General features: G+C 38.9%; 5 protein-coding genes across 10 annotated transcripts; 3 read left to right on the top strand and 2 right to left on the bottom strand.

Annotated features, from left to right (window-relative positions):
* Positions 1 to 374: 374 nt before the first annotated feature.
* LOC106438269 (ubiquitin-conjugating enzyme E2 6) lies at positions 375 to 1,801 on the top strand. Its single transcript, XM_013879380.3, has 6 exons — positions 375 to 528; positions 678 to 757; positions 916 to 1,030; positions 1,097 to 1,149; positions 1,228 to 1,356; positions 1,444 to 1,801. The coding sequence occupies exons 1-6, from the start codon at positions 485 to 487 to the stop codon at positions 1,584 to 1,586; spliced, it is 564 nt and encodes a 187-aa protein (XP_013734834.1). The 5' UTR covers positions 375 to 484; the 3' UTR covers positions 1,587 to 1,801.
* LOC106438266 (ATP-dependent helicase BRM) lies at positions 1,792 to 10,534 on the bottom strand. 2 transcript variants are annotated; one of them, XM_013879376.3, is made up of 15 exons: positions 10,268 to 10,534; positions 10,010 to 10,183; positions 8,656 to 9,873; positions 7,225 to 8,532; positions 6,998 to 7,110; positions 6,693 to 6,780; positions 6,508 to 6,594; positions 6,296 to 6,388; positions 5,934 to 6,017; positions 5,645 to 5,848; positions 5,298 to 5,540; positions 3,678 to 5,225; positions 3,107 to 3,595; positions 2,746 to 2,994; positions 1,792 to 2,654 (listed from the first exon to the last, which is right to left on the bottom strand). In XM_013879376.3, exons 2-15 carry the CDS (start codon positions 10,154 to 10,156, stop codon positions 2,034 to 2,036), a joined length of 6,492 nt encoding a protein of 2,163 aa, XP_013734830.2. In that variant the 5' UTR covers positions 10,157 to 10,183; positions 10,268 to 10,534; the 3' UTR covers positions 1,792 to 2,033. The 2 variants fall into 2 exon arrangements, with proteins under 2 accessions (XP_013734830.2, XP_022571768.2); XM_022716047.2 differs by having other exon boundaries at positions 10,010 to 10,173; positions 10,268 to 10,499.
* Positions 10,369 to 11,856, top strand: LOC106438268. The gene is made up of 4 exons (XM_013879379.3): positions 10,369 to 10,569; positions 10,655 to 11,245; positions 11,314 to 11,442; positions 11,523 to 11,856. The coding sequence occupies exons 2-4, from the start codon at positions 10,814 to 10,816 to the stop codon at positions 11,700 to 11,702; spliced, it is 741 nt and encodes a 246-aa protein (XP_013734833.2). The 5' UTR covers positions 10,369 to 10,569; positions 10,655 to 10,813; the 3' UTR covers positions 11,703 to 11,856.
* Positions 11,809 to 13,528, bottom strand: LOC106438267 (aquaporin PIP1-2). The gene is made up of 4 exons (XM_048775858.1): positions 13,100 to 13,528; positions 12,428 to 12,723; positions 12,198 to 12,338; positions 11,809 to 12,108 (listed from the first exon to the last, which is right to left on the bottom strand). Exons 1-4 carry the CDS (start codon positions 13,425 to 13,427, stop codon positions 12,013 to 12,015), a joined length of 861 nt encoding a protein of 286 aa, XP_048631815.1. The 5' UTR covers positions 13,428 to 13,528; the 3' UTR covers positions 11,809 to 12,012.
* Positions 13,529 to 17,373: 3,845 nt separating this feature from the next.
* Positions 17,374 to 20,251, top strand: LOC106438265 (SKP1-like protein 20). Of its 5 annotated transcripts, none has more exons than XM_048775856.1 (9): positions 17,374 to 17,612; positions 18,029 to 18,098; positions 18,299 to 18,523; positions 18,588 to 18,788; positions 18,875 to 18,985; positions 19,069 to 19,138; positions 19,535 to 19,769; positions 19,844 to 19,959; positions 20,027 to 20,251. In XM_048775856.1, the coding sequence occupies exons 2-9, from the start codon at positions 18,063 to 18,065 to the stop codon at positions 20,107 to 20,109; spliced, it is 1,077 nt and encodes a 358-aa protein (XP_048631813.1). In that variant the 5' UTR covers positions 17,374 to 17,612; positions 18,029 to 18,062; the 3' UTR covers positions 20,110 to 20,251. The 5 variants fall into 5 exon arrangements, with proteins under 5 accessions (XP_048631813.1, XP_048631812.1, XP_048631811.1 ...); XM_048775855.1 differs by having other exon boundaries at positions 17,385 to 17,580; positions 18,026 to 18,098; XM_048775854.1 differs by having other exon boundaries at positions 17,391 to 17,612; positions 18,026 to 18,098.
* The last annotated feature ends 309 nt before the right edge of the window (positions 20,252 to 20,560 follow it).

Here is a 20,560-nt window from a genome sequence, read left to right as displayed (position 1 = left end):
GAAACGTATATTAATCAGCTTTTTTTTTAAAATAATTAATTCAAAACTAAGATAAGAGATACATAACATAAACAGAAAAACAGAAAAATAAGGAAACAGCCTATATTTTATTGTTGCAGTGATAAAATTGATCAGACATCTCTACTATTCGGGTAACTGAGAGTAGTGACTAACGTAATATTTGACAACAGAATAAATAGGAATTATGCAAAAAAGAAAAAAAAACAGAATAAATAGGAGAAAATACTATAATATGTTTTTTGGCTTGTTGTGATATAATTAGTCAATAATCAGATATTAGTCAATAATCAGATATTAATGTTTAAAATAATAAAAGAGGTAACGTATTTGACTCTTAATTAAAAGAGTAAAAAAAAAAAAAAAGGACAGATGATAATAAGGCAAATGTCCATTTCATTGTCTCATAGAATCATTTTCTTCTCTCTCTCTATCAAACCAGAAGAAGAAGAAAAGAGAATCGGACATGGCTTCGCCGAGCAAACGCCGAGAGATGGACATGATGAAATTGTATGTGCTCAATTCTCTATCTTCTAGTTCATCGAATTTATCTCTCGATTTGGCTCTTTTCTTTTTTAATATATATATTGGATCTGTTGATGATGATGATCTCTTCTTATTCATATATATGTCTTCCTTCTTCTTCTTGTATCAATCAGGATGATGAGTGATTACAAAGTGGATACTGTCAACGACGATTTGCATATGTTCTATGTCACTTTCCATGGCCCCACTGACAGTAATCCCTCCCAACAAAAACTCTTTGATTTTGTTCTTGTCAACATTCCTCATAAGCTACTTGTTGATAGAATAAGAGTCTTCATAGATTCATCATCTCCTCTATGTAGTAAGAACTGAATTGGGATCTATCTCTTTGTTGTTGTTTGTTGTGTGAAGGTCTTTATGAGGGAGGTGTTTGGAAGATCAAAGTCGAACTCCCTGACGCTTATCCTTACAAATCTCCTTCTGTTGGTTTCGTTAACAAGATTTATCACCCCAATGTTGATGAATCGTAAGTCACTGAGCTTATCATTTACCAATCTTGATCACTCTCTCAACCTATATATGCTTATTGCAGTTCTGGCGCAGTTTGCTTAGATGTAATAAACCAGACATGGAGTCCAATGTTTGGTAATTTATATATATATATCTCCTCTGTGTCTTGATGATGATTGCATCCACTAAACTTGATCTGTTTTGTTTAATCAGATCTTATCAATGTCTTCGAGTCATTCCTTCCTCAACTGCTTCTATATCCAAACCCATCTGATCCTTTCAATGGTGAAGCTGCCTCTCTCTTGATGCGTGACCGTCCTGCCTATGAACTGAAAGTCAAAGGTTCATCTCACTCACTCTTCTTCCAACTTGCTTCTCTCTATTCTATTCAACCTCTCATTGACACATTGGTATCTTGGACATTTCAAGAATACTGCAAGAGGTATGCTAAACCAGAGGACATTGGAGCACCTGAGGAGATCTCAAGTGATGACGATGATGATGATAGCATGAGCGAACGTGGTTCAGACTCCGATGACAACGATGAAGTTGCTGGAAAAGCCGATCCTTGATGACTTCGTTACAATATCAAATCTTTCTTTGTACTTTAAATTTAGTTTATTTCCAAAATTATAAACCATTCATGTTCATTGCATGGGAGGAGAAAAAAACTTTCCTCTGTAAATGTGTAAACACTTGTTTAATTCTTTAGGATCATTGAAACTCTCTTTGCTTCAAATGTAAATAACATTGTGTACCAATTTGCAGTCTTACAACAATTTAAACATGAACCCATCTCATTTTGTTTGTTCTAATCCTCACATATTGTTTTTTATACAAGGAACATATCTAAAGATGGAAGGATACTGCGGACAAAAGGACATTCTTCTAAATAGAAACATACCAGGAAAGGAGATCTAGAGAATTATTATTTGTTTACAAGCGAGTCTACATTGCTTTCAATTGCCACATTACATATCACACCTCTAAGCACTAAAGATAAAGGAGGCTTAATCTGTCTATAAATGGCTCGGCCTTCTTTTACCAGAATCTGTCCTTAACCTCTTCACCGGATTAGCCCATCCCACTGAATCACCAGCCGCACCGCTGTTGTTTGGATGAGTGCCTTGGTTTGGCCATCTTTGCTGCTGTGCTAGCCTTGTCTCCCTTGTACCTGAACCAGACACAGGACTTTTAAGACCACGACCCACCATTGCTGGTGGTGACACCGGGCTGCTTGAGCCGGCGGTTCTGGTTCTCGGCGCAGACTTTTCTCTGTCTTTCCTCTTCTTCTTGCAGATTACTAGTTCCCCTGGATGAGCTAAAATTGGAGAGTCGTCGTTGTGGCTTGATGTCCCGCCAAGCTTCGTTTCTTTCTGAGGTATCTGTACTCTGATCCTTGAATTCTCTCGTTGTTGAGGTCTCTGAGGAGAGCTCGGCTCCGGTTCCTCTTCATTAACCGGCTTTTGCTTCTTACCCTGACTAATACCTACTGTTCTTGGGGACAGTGTAGATACCAACGTTGGGGTTGGTCCAGAGAAGGAAAGTGCATTCCTTGCTTCCCGGAAATCTGAATCTGGAAAAGACATTTTCAGTAGATCAAAGAACAGGTTGTGAACCTTCCTTGCTTCAGATCTCACCTGCGCAAGATTTTTTCCACCTTTATTAAAACCCATTGGCTTATTTATATATATCAAAAACACAAAATCCAAAGAGCTGCAAAAACTAAACCTCGTGCGAGAATCCATAGAACTGCATTGCTCCCCTTAGCATATACTGCACGTCAGATGCGAGTTCCATAACCCCTGCGTACTCTAGCCTTTCTAACCGGTGATCTATCTCTCGCAGTTCCAAAAGATTATTTACACCTCCAGCTGCATAACCAGTCTGAATTCTCTTCCACAAATTTGTCAGCATAGGCACAATCTGCTGACCTTCTTTGTCGATTCTCCTTTGGAGTTTGCTAATGACCGTTTTGCACTGCACATGCAAGCAATGGGTGAGTTCAGACCAACCATACAAAATAGATTTACTGAAACATCGACAATATAAGAGAATGCAATGAAATCTTATTCTATTTGACAGAACATACCCGTTTCTGTATGTTGTGGGACATTCTTGCACCTGCATTTGAAGAGCCAATAGGACTAGTTCCATCCCATGTTTCTCTGGCAGCTTCAGTGTTGTCCTCCAGGGGAAGCTGTGTGGTATTCAATCTACCAGATTTTGGTGATGATACATGAAGCTTGGAAGTATTAGCTATCTTCTTTCCAGGTAAACTCCTAAGTCTCGAGGATGAATCACTCTGTTCTTGTCTTGAACCATGCGAGTCAACAACTGTCCTCAATTTTGATCGATAGCTAGGATTGACTTGCAATGGCTGAGCTGGAGGCATATCAGTACCGTCTATTCTTTCTCCTGTTTGACGGGGTCTTAGACGAATACTCCGTTTCCGCTTTATTGTAGGTTGCAAAACCTGTTCTTCCCCTTCATCACGTTCATGGGCCCAACTTCCTGATCGTTGGAGATCTATGTGAGAATCCCCCGATGCTGCTATTTCCCCATCTTCTGTATCATCCACCTGTTCAACAAAATTAAAGAAGCAAAAATTACACAAACTATAAATAAGTAGAGAGGCCTGCGAGACAAGATCAGGTGCCTACCAGTCTTTTTGAGACAGAACCTGGCCTAGTGTCCAATGCAGACAAAGAGCCAAACTTTCGTGAAGAAACTGGAGAAGCCATCTCTTTCGATCTATGACTTTCTGGCGAAGATCCTGAAGAACCAGCATCATCCCGTGGAGTATTTTTTTTATAACAACCAGACCGCTGAGGATAATCATAACCGCGGACAGGGTTCTCCCCATCAGATTCGTCTTTGTTGGTTTGGTGATTACCAAGAGCACCAGTTAGTTCATCATCATCAAATTGTTCAATGTCTCCCTCTTCTTCATTCCCAGAATCAATGTTCCTTTCCTCAGAGCTTTCCTCAGAGTATCCTCCAATGTCATCTTCAATTTCCTTGTAGTTAATCTTTTTGCTCTTGGGCCGCCCCCTTTTTCTCTCACCTCCAGGCCCAGCAGTTTGCACGATGAGATTACTGCTTGATAACATGTTCTTTGACGGTTTCTTAGACAAATCAGCAACGGTAGTATTCACCTCTCTGGTGCTAGCTCGAAGCCACTTAGGCACCTGCTCATGAGAAGTCATCTCCTCGGTCCAGTCAAATTCTTCATCCATCTGATCAAATAACTCAACTTCCTCCTCGCTTCTGGCAATCATCCTGTTCACCTCATGGAGAGAAGGTACATCATGGACAGTTTCTTGATATCTCTCTTCATCATGCAATAAAGTCTCCAATGTCATACGCCGCTCTTCATGAGTCGTCCTTTGGTCAAAACGCCCAGCATTAATGACTTCATCAGCCATGTCGATCTTGTACTGTTGAATATTATTCCTTATGAGACCCTCAATAGATCCTATATACCGGTCTTTCCCAGCCAAGTCATCCTCTACGTCTATTGAACCACCGCTTCTAAGCTCGTCCTCCTTTTGATGGCTGGAAAACTTTTCAACAACTGCCTCCATATAAATTACTTTTACTTCCCTTGTCTGCCCAATACGATGGGCTCTGGCAACTGCTTGTTCCTCATTCTTGGGGTTTGGATCCGGATCATATATCACAACTGTGTCAGCAGTCTGAAGGTTGAGACCCCTTCCAGCTGCACGTATACTAAGCAGGAAAATAAAACAATCAGTATCAGGATCATTGAAATCCACAATAGCTGATTCCCGATCTTCCAGGCTGGTAGTCCCATCTATTCTTCTGTATACAAGCCTCCGCCATTGCAAATACTCTTCCAAGATATCAAGGAGTTTCGTCATCGTACTGAAGAGCAACACCCGATGGCCTGTCCTCTGTAGCTTTATAAGAATTCTATCCAGAATCCACAATTTTCCACATGACCTCACGAGAAAATCCTTGGAAAGATCATTGAAATATGGATAATTGAGCAAAGGATGATTACATGTTTTCCTCAACTCCATGCACCTATTATTTAAAGTTCTGTATATCTTGGCTTGGTAGATCGAACTCTTCTGAGCCCTAAGTTTTTCATCGTCTGGATCAACTCTTAGAGTTCCGGTAGCTTTAATCCAATCATAAACGGCACTCTGTATAGCAGACATTCTACATCTTAAAACTACGGAAACCTGCAGCCGAAAGCATTATCAGAAGAATCATCTAGGCGAAAATATAACGGCAGCTAATATCACAGAACCTACCTTAGGGGGAAGTGAACCTTCAACATCCTCAACACGACGTCTAAGCATGAACGGCTCTAAAATTTGATGAAGCCTGTGAATGACAATGACCTTTTTCTCAGTTTCCAGCCAGTCATCCTCTATATTATGCGCAGGACCTTCTCTTTGAAAGGGTTGCGCGAACCAATCATGAAATGCTTTTCGATTGTCAAAGACATCAGGAAGGAGCAGATTCAATAATGACCAAAGCTCTTTCAGATCGTTCTACAGAATTTAATAAAAGCACAATAAGATTCATCTATTTACTAAACATAATATGAAAACTCAAAGAATCTTGGTTTTTAGTTGTTAGATGTACTGTTACCAACCTGTAAAGGTGTCCCAGTGAGAAGTAATCTCCGTTGGCAGCGGTACCGGTCAAGATCTCGGGCCAAAACAGACTCTCTGTCCTTCATCCGTTGTGCTTCATCAATTATGATGTATTTCCAATCAACTTTTGAGAGTTTTGATCGATCATACATAATGAACTCATAAGTTGTAACGAGGACATTGAACTTCATGGCGCAAACTTCCTGTGTTTATGAGACCAGGGGATGTGTCAATCAACAATTTCAAAACAAAATCTGGAGTAAACACAGCTTTTTTTTTAAAAATTACCTGAGCGAACAATTTTGAACGTTGATCCTTTGTACCAACATAATATATGCATGAAACAGATGGCAGCCAAGTATGGAGTTCACTCTGCAAAAGAAAAGATAGCAAATGCTGATAAGCATTCAAAGGAACACAGAAGAGCTGACCAACCGGAGATGGCCATGTCACCACAACTAACAGCTAGTTCTCTAGAGTAAAAGTTAAGAAAAAAAGGATAAAGAGATTTGTGGGGTATTGGAGAAGTGAGTGAGTTGAGTAACTATGAGTTAGAGACTTGGGGTCTCGTCTCGAAAAAAACACTGGTTATAAGCTGATGCATGGTTTCTGTGAAAAATTATAGGCGAGGCGTTATAGAAAACACAAACCTTCCAGTTCACTAGAACAGCATTGGGAACGATTATGAGATGTGGTCCATAATTGCCCTTAAACTCCATAAGGTAAGCAATCAGTGCCATTACCTGCACGGCGAAGACTGAAAACAATCAGCATATAATGCCGACAAAGTATAATGCATTGCTCGCCAAAGGCAAAAGTAAAGTAAATCCAGGAGTTCCTGAAAACTGAGAGCAGACTTAACCTGCACAGTTTTTCCAAGACCCATCTCATCAGCCAAGATCCCATTTAATTTGTTATTATACAACGAGAGCATCCATTGCAATCCAACCTGAATGACACCGAGCGGAAAGCCTTAGAAACCAGCAACATGTGGCACAACAGAAAAAAGGAAATTCACAATACATAGAGTCTGGATGAAGGAGATACCAGCTGGTAATCGCGCAAAGTTCCAGCTTGAAGCATTGAAGGTTGTCTCACCACCACTTCGTTTACAGCATGAGCCAGAGTATAATACCTAGCGTAAGACATAACAAAACGGGTAAAGAACATTCTAAAGACAGCATCCAAGGAGACTATTGCTTATTGTACGTCGTGTACAGTCTGAGTGTCGGTATTTTACAGATAAGCATGAACTTTTTAAGCATACAGTTGTATTGGCTGATAAATTATGAGTAACAACTAGTACTTTGCTATTTCCCCGTCTAAATTACTTTTGGTGAGTAATGACTTACTTGTTGACAGATGAATTATCTTTTGGCGCATTCATTTCCATAAATCTATTTCTGATCACAACTTCTTCCCGAGCACAAGCAGCTGCTGCCCTGACCTCCTCTTCTGACAGGCCCTGCATCAAGAACAGAAACAGATAAGCATAGTCAACATTTAAGCTGAATTTGTAGAGTTATCTACAGGGAGTACTGGAAAAATAGAAGTGGCGTAGAGAAAGCAGTATGCATACCTGCAATCTAGCTGCAACTGCTGCAGCATTCGCTGCCTCCTCCACTTCCTGTTGATTCTTTGTGGCAGTAATCTTACCTCCAAGTTTATGGAGATAATCTTCGGTTTGGGTCAAAAATGAAGAGAGAACAGCATATCTTTCAGCAGCATCACCAGGTATATTTGTTTGCTGTTCCAGCAACATCTCCCTGTACCTTTCTACATCATTGTTTTTCAAGGCCTCCATCCTTTTGTTCCGGCCATCATCTTTTCTCTTTGAGAACTCTCTCAACATCTTTTCATGGTATTTGGCCACTCCCCTGTTACGAGCAGTGCGTGCATCACGTATAGCCCAGTGAGCCTCAAGGAGTTTCTTACGCCACTGAAAAATGGTTTTCAGCTGCTTCTCTCTAACAGCTTTCTGGCTGGCCAATACTTGTCTATTCATTTCTAGGCGTTGACGTTCACACAACCTCACAAATTTACGGTAAGGCCTATCAGGCATGGACATTATCTCCTGTTGCTGTCGATCCACTTCATCTCTAACACGAGACTGAAGATCCCGTAGCCTAAGCTTTTTCTCTTCAATTTGAAGCCGCAAAACAAGATCAGGCCTAATCCTTTTCCTTTCCAAATTTTTTGCTAGTAGACCATTTATCTTCTTCAAACTGTCTGCTCTTTTCTTATTAAAGAACTCTGCACCTTCTTCACAAATCAGATCTTTAATATCATATGCCAACGTGAGATTGTTATTAGCATTGGCTGTTGCAGACCCATAAGAGTCATGTTTTCGAGTGAAAAAGGGAAAATCAAACAACGGTCCATGATATTTCCTGGCAGAGGCTGTATCCTTGGGCTGCTGGGGAGTGTTTGCTTGTGAAGGAACATTAGATTGGTCTCCATCAGATGCAACAGCTTTTCCCTTATCAGCATTAGAATCACTTCTGGGAGTCTGTTGAGTACTAGCCTCTGCTCCTTGGTCTGACTTAACAGGAAATACATCAGTTTGTTGCTCCAGTTTCGTAACCGCATCAATAGAAGCAGGTTCTTTTCCCCGGTTTTGAAATAATTGGCTGTGGCTCTTCGCCAAAGGTACTTCTGTATCTCTAAGATTCTCTTCCTCTTTAGAAAATATCTGTCCATTTGAAGAAGCAGCAGCCTGAGACTCTTTTCCAGACTCCAGCGACCTTGCTTGGTCTTCTACAGTTTTGTCTGTAGATCGATCCTGAACTTGTAACCTCACAGGAGAAACTTGCCTCTGCGTCTGCAGTTCAAGCGGTGGTGGGGCAATAGCTTTAAGAAGCTCCTGAGGCAAAGAACCTTCTCCTTTCTGTCAAGTAAAAAGAAAAAAAAATCAATCAGCGTGAATTGCAGAACCGTAAATGACGGCAGTGATAAATCCCCAGCAACATATACATAATAGAAGCAAATGAGGAAAAGACAGCTGGAAAACCTTCAAACGCCTAAATGCAAGTATCTGGGCTTTGAGAACATGAAGTTGTTGTTTAGTAAACCCTAATCGCTGTTGTGCTTGTTGGGTCCCCTGTCCACTATGACGGGAAGAGTTACTGAGTGGGCCAGCATCAGATGGAGCTGCTAGATTTGGAGTCGGTGCATTTAGCTGCCTAGGCTGTCGCATCTGCAAATGTTCAGATGAACCTAAACTTTTTTTCTGATCCGGAACATGTGCATCATTTGCAGACGTCTGCAGGGAATTTCCTGACTGCATCCCATTTGTAGGCTGAGCTAAATGTCGAGGATACATAGGATTATCTCTCCCTTGGGAGAAGGGACTCGCACCAGGGTTCACCATTCTGGGACTGGAAGTCGAGGCAAATGAGTTTGCATGTCTGGCCTTCGCTGGTCCTCCTGACTGCCCAGAGAGATCACTAGCAGAGTTGGCACGAGGTGAATTCTCACCTGGAAGCGCTGAAGATGAAACCGGCTGGCTAGAGACTGGCATAGCTGGTGACTGTGAAGCCACATTGCCTTCAATAGCTTTCTGTTGGGCAGCCATTCTTCCCTGAAGTATGTGGGCCATCTGGTTGGCGTTAGCAGGATGTGAGAGATCAATATTACGCTCACGCGCCCATGCCTGCATCGCCTGCCACTGCTGTGAAAGTGCGAGTTGGTTGGTTCCCATGTTATTGACACCCTGCATCCCCTGTGGTGCCTGCATTGGCCTTATGATATTTCCAGGCATTAGTTGTCCCGTTCCAGCCTGCTGAGGATGAGGTTTTGTTTCGTTCCTTTGTTGAGGACCTGATTCCATCTGCCTTTCACCGTGAGAAAACTGTTCACCCGATGGCTTAGACGATGAGGCCTGGGCCATATTAGATGCCTGCATGGGCATCATTTCCTGCATATTCAACACACCCATCCGTGCATCTTGATCCTTTGAAGAACCCATCATAATTCCCATTCTAGCTTGCTGCTGTGCCTTTTGTTGCTGAGCTTGTAAAGCAAACTGAATATAGGCTTGCTGCATTGGATTAATACTTTGCTGGCCCTCACCATGTTGCTGTTGTAGTTGAGGAGAGTCAAAGAACTTCCTAGGTTGCATAGAGGCAGAGGGGGAACCAAAGCTGCCAGCTCCCATCATTCCCTGTGCCCCACCAGCATGATACGCAAACATGCCATCATTTCCCTCTGAGTTTCTCAGCTGATGTTGCTGCCATATAAAAAAAGGACAATGATTTATCAGAGCAACTCAGGTATTTCCAAGTGGCAACACTAGCAAATAACTAAAGAGAGAGAGAGCATTGTACTCTTTTAAACGAACCAAATCCACTTTCAGAATCCTTTACCTGCCTAGACGCCAGCTGCTGCTGCTGCTGTTGCACAGATGAAGATGATGAAGAAGGAGACGCAGCGGATGACGTGGAGTTGGTCCGACCGCCCGGACCCATGCCCGGGTTCCGGGCGGGCCCTCCACCACTGCCTCCAGATTGCATACAATTCGCCAAAGAATCTGACAGTCACTACACCTCAAAAACAATCAAAATCAAATTCAAACTCACAATAAGAAGAAGAAGAAGACAAAATAAAAAGTTGAAAAACCCTACCAAACCAAAAAAAATAATAATCGAGAAGCAGAAGCAAACACGCCAAGGAAAGACCCTTCAAATAGCAACAACGTTCGAAAAGGCACACACTCAGTGGTTGTCACGCACACAAACTCTCTCTCTCCAGATTTGCATCGAATTTTTTTGGGGGGTTAATCTGAGAGAAGCGAAAGTTGCGGGATGCAAAGGTATAAACCAGATCCTTTGAGGTGGCTTTTCGATAAGCGAAATCCACGGAAGGATTCGATGATTGATTCACAAACTCACGCGATCAGAAATTTCTCGCAGTCAAACCCTAGCTGGTGCTGATTTACTTCCCTTTTCCTTTTTGATTTTTTTATTTTTTTTTTGAGACGTATTAATCTGATTTTTTTATGTTTTTTTTAGTTTGATTGGTGGGCCCCACCGTCTTGATACTGTTGGAACACGGAAACTGCGTGATATTTGCGTCGAAGACCACAAAAGTGAAAACGCCGTGTCGTTCTTCTATTCCAGCATTTACATGCTTCTCGTATTGACGCATATAGCACGACACGCGTTTCGTTTATGAAAGAAGGAAACGGCGAGAAGATTTCAGTTTATGTCGTTTTACTCATCTTTTCCCCAACTGATTTAGAAATACCGTTGCCGTCTCGCTTCGCCGTGTATGACCCCATGGAGAAGACGATTCGCTCCTCTTGTGTTAGTTTACTCGTTTGCCTCGTGTTTCTTCTGTTCTCGAGTTTATACGGATCCTTACATCTCGTCGAAGCAGGGAAGCGACGGATCGAGATCACCGACGATCTAGACGACGTGGAAGACAATGAAGAAGACGAATCATGGAAACAGTGGGGGAGTAAAGCAGCGACGCCGGAGTTCGATCCGCCTCCGGATTTCTCCAACATGGGATTCGATCAGATCCAAGAGGAGATGGCTAAACGGACTTTTGCACCGGTCGTCGGATTCGTCAAGCTCCGGTTAGGCGTTCACCGTACTAAGGTAAACAAAGCGAAGAATCCATTCATGTGATTGAAAAAGTCTTGACTTTAAAAAAAAATGATCATCAGGATATGGTGGTGGAGATTGCCATGAGATGGACGAAAGTTTTGAGAACAGGCGGGTTAGGAGTGAGATTCATGGCTGTGGATCGAAGCACGGTGATGTTCAATATGCAGAATGGGAAGGAAGTTACTGAGGTAATGATAAAAAAATGTTGGGAAGTTTATTAAACGGATTAGTCAGAGATCTTGAGAAGTGCAATTGATTTTGAATTTAGCTAAGGGAGTTTGTGCTGAGCCAAGAAGAGGCTTATGAGGTTAAGATAGGAAAACAAGAGTTTCGAAGACCCGGAGATCCTCCTCTTGATGATGTCTTTGAAAAACTTCAAGCTAAGCAAAGCAAAGATGATGAAGATGGTGATACTAGCAAGAATGATGTTACCAAGGATGAACTATAAGCCTATACGGCCACTAAATATTTTTGGTTCATTAACCAGATAGGATTTTGTCTCTGTAGCAGATTGTAAGCTAATATGTGTTGTTCCACTTTGTTTCAAGATTAAATGCCTGCCCAGAACGTTCAATTATAGAAATCATTTTGAAAGACGAGGAGATATTACAACTTTTTCAGGGGAATGTCGTTCCGTTGTATAAGAGTTTGCATCAGGCAATGTAGAGCAGCAACACATACACACGATGTTTCACACAAGTAGTACATTCACAAAAGAAAGCAAACTAAGGGAACATTTTTTTAAAGAGTAACTCAAATCAGCTTCTGGACTTGAATGGGATGGCTCTGATGACTATCACGTGGTAAAGAGCAGCAAGTGCAGCACCGATGAATGGTCCAACCCAAAAGACCCACTATAAAAAAAAAAGAATAAAACAAAGATTTAGTAATCCGGTGATCCCAAATCGAAATGTAATTTTTTGGTGAGAAGTGGAAAACTCACATGGTCGTCCCAAGCGTTGTCCTTGTTGAAGATGATTGCAGCTCCAAGACTTCTTGCTGGGTTGATTCCAGTTCCAGTGATTGGGATGGTTGCCAAGTGGACCAAGAACACAGCGAATCCGATTGGGAGAGGTGCAAGAATCTGTCCAATTCCAAAAAAACAATTTAGCATTCTTATCCTAATCCAACATAACACCACAAAAGTCCTGTCTCTTTTTTTGTACAACTTACAGGAACATGAGAATCACGAGCGTTTCTCTTAGCGTCAGTAGCGGAGAAGACGGTGTAAACTAGCACAAAGGTTCCAATAATCTCAGCACCGAGACCACTTCCTTTGGTGTAACCAGGAGCAACCGTGTTAGCTCCACCTCCTAGAGCTTGGTACTGCTTTGGTTGGAACCCCTTGACCACACCAGCTCCACAGATGGCTCCTAAGCACTGCATCACTATATAGTACACAGCTCGTGTGAGCGAAAGCTTCCTTGCAAGAAACAGACCAAACGTGACTGCTGGGTTGATGTGTCCACCTGAGAGGTCATTACACAACACAAATCGTTATTAATTACAACAACTACAAATAGAAAATTTTAAATTTTGATTATAAATACATTATTTTGTGATTAAAATTAAATATTTTCCAGAAATTTTATCCAATCAAAGTTCGCGAAACATAATTAAATTTATTTAAAAAAATTACAGTTTACCGTTATTACATAATAAAAATGCATTAAGATGTATAAATAAAACAATCTTTTTCTAAAGAAAAAAGTCATTTTGAAACGGAAGAACTAACATAACACAAGATCTAGTGATCTACCATCTATATATCTATCTAGATAACGAAGAATCTGAAGAAACTAGAAACCGTCAGATCGGAGAATCTGGAGTGTGGTGGTGACTTACCGGAGATACCAGCGGTGCAGTAGACGAGAGCGAAGATCATACCACCGAAAGCCCAAGCTATCCCTTGGATTCCGACAGAAGCACACATGCTCGGTGACCTCTTCACACCCATGACGGTCAACACAGTTATGTAAAGGAAGAGAAACGTGGCGATGAACTCGGCGATTCCGGCTCTCCAGAAGGACCACGACGCAAGCTCGCCGGGCTCGAACAACGGCGCAGGAGGCGGCTCCTTGTAGTCTTTGTCGCTCTGAGCCGATGTTCCGATGGGTTGTCTCTCGGGGAATTTGTTAGCTCCGACTCTTACATCTTCTTCCTTGCCTTCCATCTCTTGAGTTTCGTCTTCTTCTCTCTCTCTAGATGAGTGTGTAATAATGTGTTGCAGAGAAGCAGAGAGTGGTGGTTTTATAGTGACGAAGCTGAAGCTGGAAGATAATGCAAACAAATGGAAATAAAATTAATTAAAGGGTGGGTTTTTAGTAATTAAATCCCTCACCTAAAGATGAATCGTAAAAAAAACCCTCAACTAAAAATTCTGTGAAATAAACCCTCAACTTTAGTTCTGTTAACATATGTTACCCTCCGTCTAAAAAACCGTGACGGAGGGTGACATATGTTAATGGTTTATAAGTTGAGGGTTTATAATGTTAAAAACTTAGTTGAAGGTTTTTTTTACGATTCAAAAATAGTTGAGGGGTTTTATCACTAAAAGTCATTAAAGGGTTTTTAAGTTATTTATTATCCATTGTTTTAGATTGATTTGCAAGCCTTTAAAACTAATGTATATTTTTAATACATTAATCTATTGTAAAATTAATTTATACATCTTAAATTAATAATTTTCAACACGATTTACAACTTATTATAACTTCAAAATATGAAATTATTTGATATTTGGCAATAGTGATAAAAAAAATTGTGTGTTTATATCGTCATTTTCAAATATCAAATAATTGAAAGTTTCTAAGTTATATTAAGCCTTACGTAGTGTTAAGGATAATTCATCCATGAAGTCAATCTTTCTATTTGGAGTATGACGTACTTTTTCTTATTTTCATGATTTTCGTCATCAAGCTCATATTTTCTTATTTTCCTATATTGTTCTTGATTTATTGTATTACTTTATGTTTCAAATATATTATTGATCAAGAAAATAAAAATATAATGTAGTTATTCAGAAATCAATGAGAATAATCATGCATTATTTTGGAGGGGAGAGAAGTATGAGCCGGATGACAGAAATCATGAAAATAGGAAAAAGTGCGTTATACTCAAAATAAAAAGATTGACTTCATGGATGAATTATCTCGACACTACTTAAGACTTAATATAACTTAGAAACTTTCAATTATTTCATATTTGACAATGACGATATAAACACACAAATTTTTTTATATCACTATTTCTAAATATCAAATAATTTAATATTTCAAAGTTATAATAAGTTGTAAGTAGTGTTAAAAATTATTAATTTAAGATGTATAAAATAATATACAAATATACTAATGTATTAAAATTTATAAATTAGTTTTAAAGGCTTATAAATCTTAAAACAATGTATAAATGATAATAAATAATTTAATAACATTTAATGACTTTTAATGATAAAACCTCTCAACTAAAGATGAATCGTGAAAAAAACCCTCAACTAAAAATCCAGTGAAATAAACCCTCAACTTATAAACCTTTAACATATGTCACCCTCCGTCACGGTTTTTTAAACGGAGGGTAACATATGTTAACGAAACTAAAGTTGAGGGTTTATTTCACAGGATTTTTAGTTGAGGTTTTTTTTTACGATTCATCTTTAGTTAAGGGGTTTAATTACTAAAAACCCTTAATTAAAACACGATAATAGTTACTTTGTTAGTTGCTCAGTTTAATTTCATGCTATAATTAACGTTATCATCTTTGTTGCTGATAATAATAATTATTGATTAATGATAATTATAATCTGTGGCCAGAGTTTCAAATTGCGCTTTCCAGCTGTTTTGTGTTCTAATGATTTTTGATAATATGTGGACAGTTATTTTTCGAATTATATGTCTTATTGTCTTTTATGAATGATGATTTTGACAAACAAAGTCGACAAACAAAACAATTCTAATCAATACTATTAAAATTGAGAGGATGAAAAAGTTGTGGTTGAGGTAAACCGGCGGTTTATTTGGACTTTTGTTAGATTAGGATGGGCTCGCCGCACCTAACATACATAGGGACACCTCATCTAACAAAAATCTATTACATTATTTTATTACTTTAATCTGTAACCTTTTTTTTTTTTATCAAAGACTCCATTCTTTCTTTCTTTTTGGTGTAAAATAACATTTCTCTTCTTGTTTTTAAAGTATAATCTCATAAGAATACTAATTGTGCAACATAAACAAAGTTAGGAGTGATGGTAATAACCATGCACGCTGAGACCTGTATATTGTTTAACTGAAATTTCTAAATTCATCCATAGATCAATTAATATGGGTAAATAGTTAAATACACAACTAGTAGCTCAGAAATATATATACATACATGCAGCAGGCATACCATCTACCATGAATATGTAAATGGCATAAATATAGACATGAGTGGAATGAACGAAGAAGATTGAGGTTGTGTAATATTCGGCTGCAATCCACTATATGCCAAAAAGGAAAGACAACGTTTAAGCCAAAAGAAGAAAAAGTAGTGAACATTGAACAATAATGGTACGTTGCCTCGTTGCTTTGATGTCTTTACACATGCTGTTTTCTTCTACTCATAGATACCAAAATTCGTTTTCTTTTATCACCTAAACTCCATGCATAAACCAACCAAGCTCTTCTGATCAAAAAAAAAAAAAAAACCAACCAAGCTCATCTATGGAAGTCTTTGCATAAACCAACCAAACTCATATATAGAAGTCTTTGCATAATCTTCTTTTGTCCTGAGAACTGATTCATCAAAATAACAAATCATTGTTGATATCGACACATCAATTAAAATATGCTCATATCGTCGGAAAAATAATCATTTGATTTTTTCGATAATGGCCAGGATAACTCAACTGGTCAAACATATAAACATATGACTGAAAATTCTCGTATCACAAATTCAAATCTGCAGGTTTGTGGTATAATTAATTAATTTTGATAAGTTTGACATGAAGACAGGAAAAATGAGAGAGGATTACCAAGCATGAGGTGCCATATATCTCCTGTTTATAGAAATTAAAAGCATGAGTGAGGTGTACTGTGTACACCATCTTGCTTTTATTCGTGTGACTTTGATTTTTCGTTAGATAAACTTTAGATCGTATGGAATATCGGGTTTGCAACATTTTTTGTCATCCACACAAATTCTGGAGAATTCGTAGTACATATTCAACCCATTCTACAGTCTACACCATTATGTTTTCCATATATGTATTCCGAAAAAGAAGAAAAAATATAATGATCGATCTTTCATATATATTATTCAACGTGTTTAATTAAATATTATCTACTATATTCCAATGGATTCGCAATTGTTTATTATGTTTTTGCTACTTTGATGAAGAAGCCATTTTCTAAACTTTAACGATTAGATAAATTCGAGAAGGTTGTAATTTGTTTGGATTTGATATGAGAATATTCTCAAGTCCATGATTCCAAGCCGTCCATTCCATGGATAAAAGGGCACGTGGCACGAACTTACGTATACAAAACCGACCAAACCACCCCCAAAAACTTGTCACAGTCAGAGACCAATATTAATCATTCTTCCCTATTTTATTTTGATGGGTTCTTCATCAAAGGTGCAATTATGTCATGCACACTCCTATTATTCCCGTTGCGTTACTCTCCCCACCTGACCTCCACTTAGAACACCCTCATTGAAGATAACTCAACCGGTTTCTCCCATTAAACAAATAAAAATTAATTAAAACAGATGAAAGAGAATGAGATGGATATTTTCATTAGAGACCCAAAAAAAAATATTTAGAACCCCCAATTAACACCTGTCTTTGTATTAATGTTTTAAACACTCTTTTTGTTGTAAATTTAATAACATAATTACTATATCATATTTATATTACTGATTATTCTCTTAGGAGGCTTATTTTTGTTTTCCACATAACAGTGTTAGTTAATAATCCATATAAAAAGATTCGAGCCCTTTAAAATATTGGCCCATACTTTGGGCTTATATTAAACCACAATTATGAATGGGCTGACATTTTAGTCCACAAACCCCCACTCAAGATCCATCTGCGGCGGGTCTGGTAATTGAGAAAAATCACTTTTCACAAAAATAAATAAATAAAAATTAGCGAGAAAATATATAATTCCAAGCGACGAACTAACAACAACTCGAGCCGAGCCACGCACTACACCAGTCCACACTGAGTTGAACCGGAGACTAACCCAACCATTGATTTCGTTTCCGAAAATTCGACGAACTAACTAGCCTCTCTCGCTCGCCGGCCGTCGCTGCCCACCGTCAGATTGAAATCCCCTCCGCCGCTAGTAAACTTCCATTTCTTAATCTCAGCTTTAAGGTACGGCGGGTTTATTAGATAGATGACTCTTCTTCGTTCCAAAAGAGCTCATATCGGTAGATTGCATGTTCTGTATAATCTCTATACTCTTACGTGTTTGATTGTGTTATTGGTATAATCAAGCGTAGATTTCACTTTCTTGATTTGTAGTTCCTTTTGAGATTACGAAACCATTAAGAAGATGATTATGTTATGAAAAGTCTTCTTCTTTATTTATTTTGCTGGAGTGGTTAATATCTCTCTCTCTCTATTAGATTTATATGTTGTGCCTTTCTTTTACTTGTTTGGTGGATCTATATTGCTAGTTTTTATCCTGAAGAGCTTCAAGTTTTTGAAGCAAACAGAGGCATTGTATAGTAGGATGTGTCTCCCATTTCTTGTAGCTGAATGTGCAACTATAATTTCTTTTTAAGGGGCGATACAGTGGCTTGGTCATCAACTCCATTACCAATGACAGAAAGTTATCTGGCCATCATGAAACGAGAGGTGAAAATTTTCTTCTTCTTTTTTTCTGTTGATAGCCAGTTTTAGTTAAGCACTGTTTCACATGGATGTCAATGCTTTGGCTAGTATTGTTTAAGGTTCTGAGGGTTGTTAGATATTGTGAGTAAGTATAGTTCTTGACTAACTTGCATTGTGCACCTTGCTCCAAAAATAAACTAGTTTTTTCTCTGTCATGGATTCAGATGATGCAGTCCTACATCTGGCTTAAAACTGCCGATGGTTCAATTCACCGAGTGGAAAAAGAGATTGCGATCTTCTTTCCCATGATATGTCAAGAGGTTGTATGCAAGGGTGTTGGAACTTCTAAGAATCATGCAATATCGCTCCCACAGCAAGTAAATCAAGCTACGCTCAGCTTGATTCTTGATTACTGTAGATTTCATCGAGTGCATGGACGTTCAAACAAGGTTTGTATAATATTTCCATGTCGGTCTGGCCTCTTTCAATGCATCTAATTTTTCTGCTCTTTAGGAACGAAAAACTTATGATCAAAAATTCATCCGGATGGACACAACGATGCTACGTGAGTTGGCCTCAGCCGCTGACAGTTTACAGCTGAAGCCTTTGGTTGATCTTACTTGTCGCACGCTTGCACGAAGCATGGAAGGAAAAACCCCTGAGGAGATGAGAGAGATACTTAATTTTCCTGATGACCTTAGTCACCTTACTGACGTATGTCATACATCATCCCTTAGTAGGATTTTGTCTCCTCCTTCTGCTTTTCTTTTTGACCACTTTTTAATGATTTTTTTATCCAGGAGGAGAAATTAGTGCCTCTGAAGAACACAATGGATGATCCAGGGATTCGACTACTGAACAGATTGAACGCAAAGAAAAGAAAGGAGCTAAAAGAAGGAGAGAGATTGCAGGTATGTTATTTTACTTGTTTAGGCTATTGAATGAAGTTGAGCTCTTTCACTAGCTTATTAAGTTGGGGTTTTCCATGTCTTAGAATGTTGAGGTTGAAGAACATGTGGACGAACGTTCTGTGGATGACCTGGTATCGTTTATAAACGGCGGAGGTACTTTGCTTTGATCTTACTCTGGTTTTCTGACTTCATGGAATCCTTTCTTTTTGTTCTGTTTCTTCTTTAGCAACTCTTAGTTATCTATTTAACATTGTACCACCACATTGTAGTTCATGTCTAGAATTGTGTGTTAATTCAATGATGTATACTTTTGTTGATTGACTATTCCCTTTTTACTCACTGCCTGAGATAAAATAGTCATCGTCTAATGCTGCTGTCTCGTTGCATATCTATCAAATTCATTTTTGTGCAAGAAGTACACCTATAGATTGTTTGCTGAATAAATCTGCTGTGTGAATTTATGTTTGTGTTGTCTCTTAGTCTTCTCCTTGCTCTATTCTACTTCCTTTTGAAGGCCTCATTGGAAGTAAGGAAAGTTCTGTTTCACAGATGCCAAGGTGGTAAAGACGTCAAAGGGGAAAAGGAGGAACAAGAACAAGAAGGACAAGAAGATTGTTTCCTCAAATGAAAAGGAAGGAGCCGAAGAGACTGGAACCATCACGAGACAGGTAGAGGTACCCAACTTACCTAGTACGGAAGATGACATCTTTACGCCAAAGGCCGGGTCTGAAGATGGAGATTCAGATGATGAAATGGATCCAGCCATGAAGGAAATGCTTGATAGGTAAGACTCCTGTTAATTCAAAACCTGTGGCCACGATTGTTTTCCTTATTCTTACATAATGAAAATATATACAGAGAGGTGGAAGATTTTGCTCGAAGATTGAACTCCAATTACGTTAGATCTCGAGGACAAGAAAGAAGGCTTGTTCACTTTTCCATAAACGGAAACGGGACTACAAGACGGCATATAGGTACGATATCTCTTCTTTGGCATCATATGCTCTTTACTTTTATGGTAATGTTAAGCTGAACTGATAGGGTATGGTTTGGATGTGAAGATCAATCTTCAGGACACAATTGATAAATTCAATGGCTTGGCACAGTTTTGGTTGGTTGTATGAGCAAATAGGAGAGAGACAATGAGCTTCACCAGTCACTGAAGTAGATGCAGTTTTGACTAGATTTCTTTACTTTGTAATGACTGATCCTTTTATTTGTAAAAACACGTTTTGAGTATCCAATTCAGAGTCCAATTCTAGACTAGTTTCTTGTTTCAGTTTGTTTTTATATAAACTCACAAGCCAAATAAGGAATACGTATTCCATTGTTTAGCATCAGAGCTCACAAGCCACATAAGAAAAAAGCCAGACTGTAATATGATAAGATCTAAGAGGCTCAAGAAAAACATAACACTACATAGTCAACATTGTTCAAAGATCAATTGTGTAATTTGGTTTGCTCTACCAGCAAAAGTACAAGAGATAGCCGAGCAAGCAGTGTCAAGCTGATAGTGATAATTTGGTTATGAAATTCTTGTTTATTTAATTTGCTGAAGTGGTTAACTAGAATGAA

Source organism: Brassica napus, chromosome A3 (assembly GCF_020379485.1).
Source record: "Brassica napus cultivar Da-Ae chromosome A3, Da-Ae, whole genome shotgun sequence".
In the NCBI taxonomy this organism is placed as follows: domain Eukaryota; kingdom Viridiplantae; phylum Streptophyta; class Magnoliopsida; order Brassicales; family Brassicaceae; genus Brassica; species Brassica napus.
This window is presented reverse-complemented; position numbering and strand designations above follow the sequence as displayed.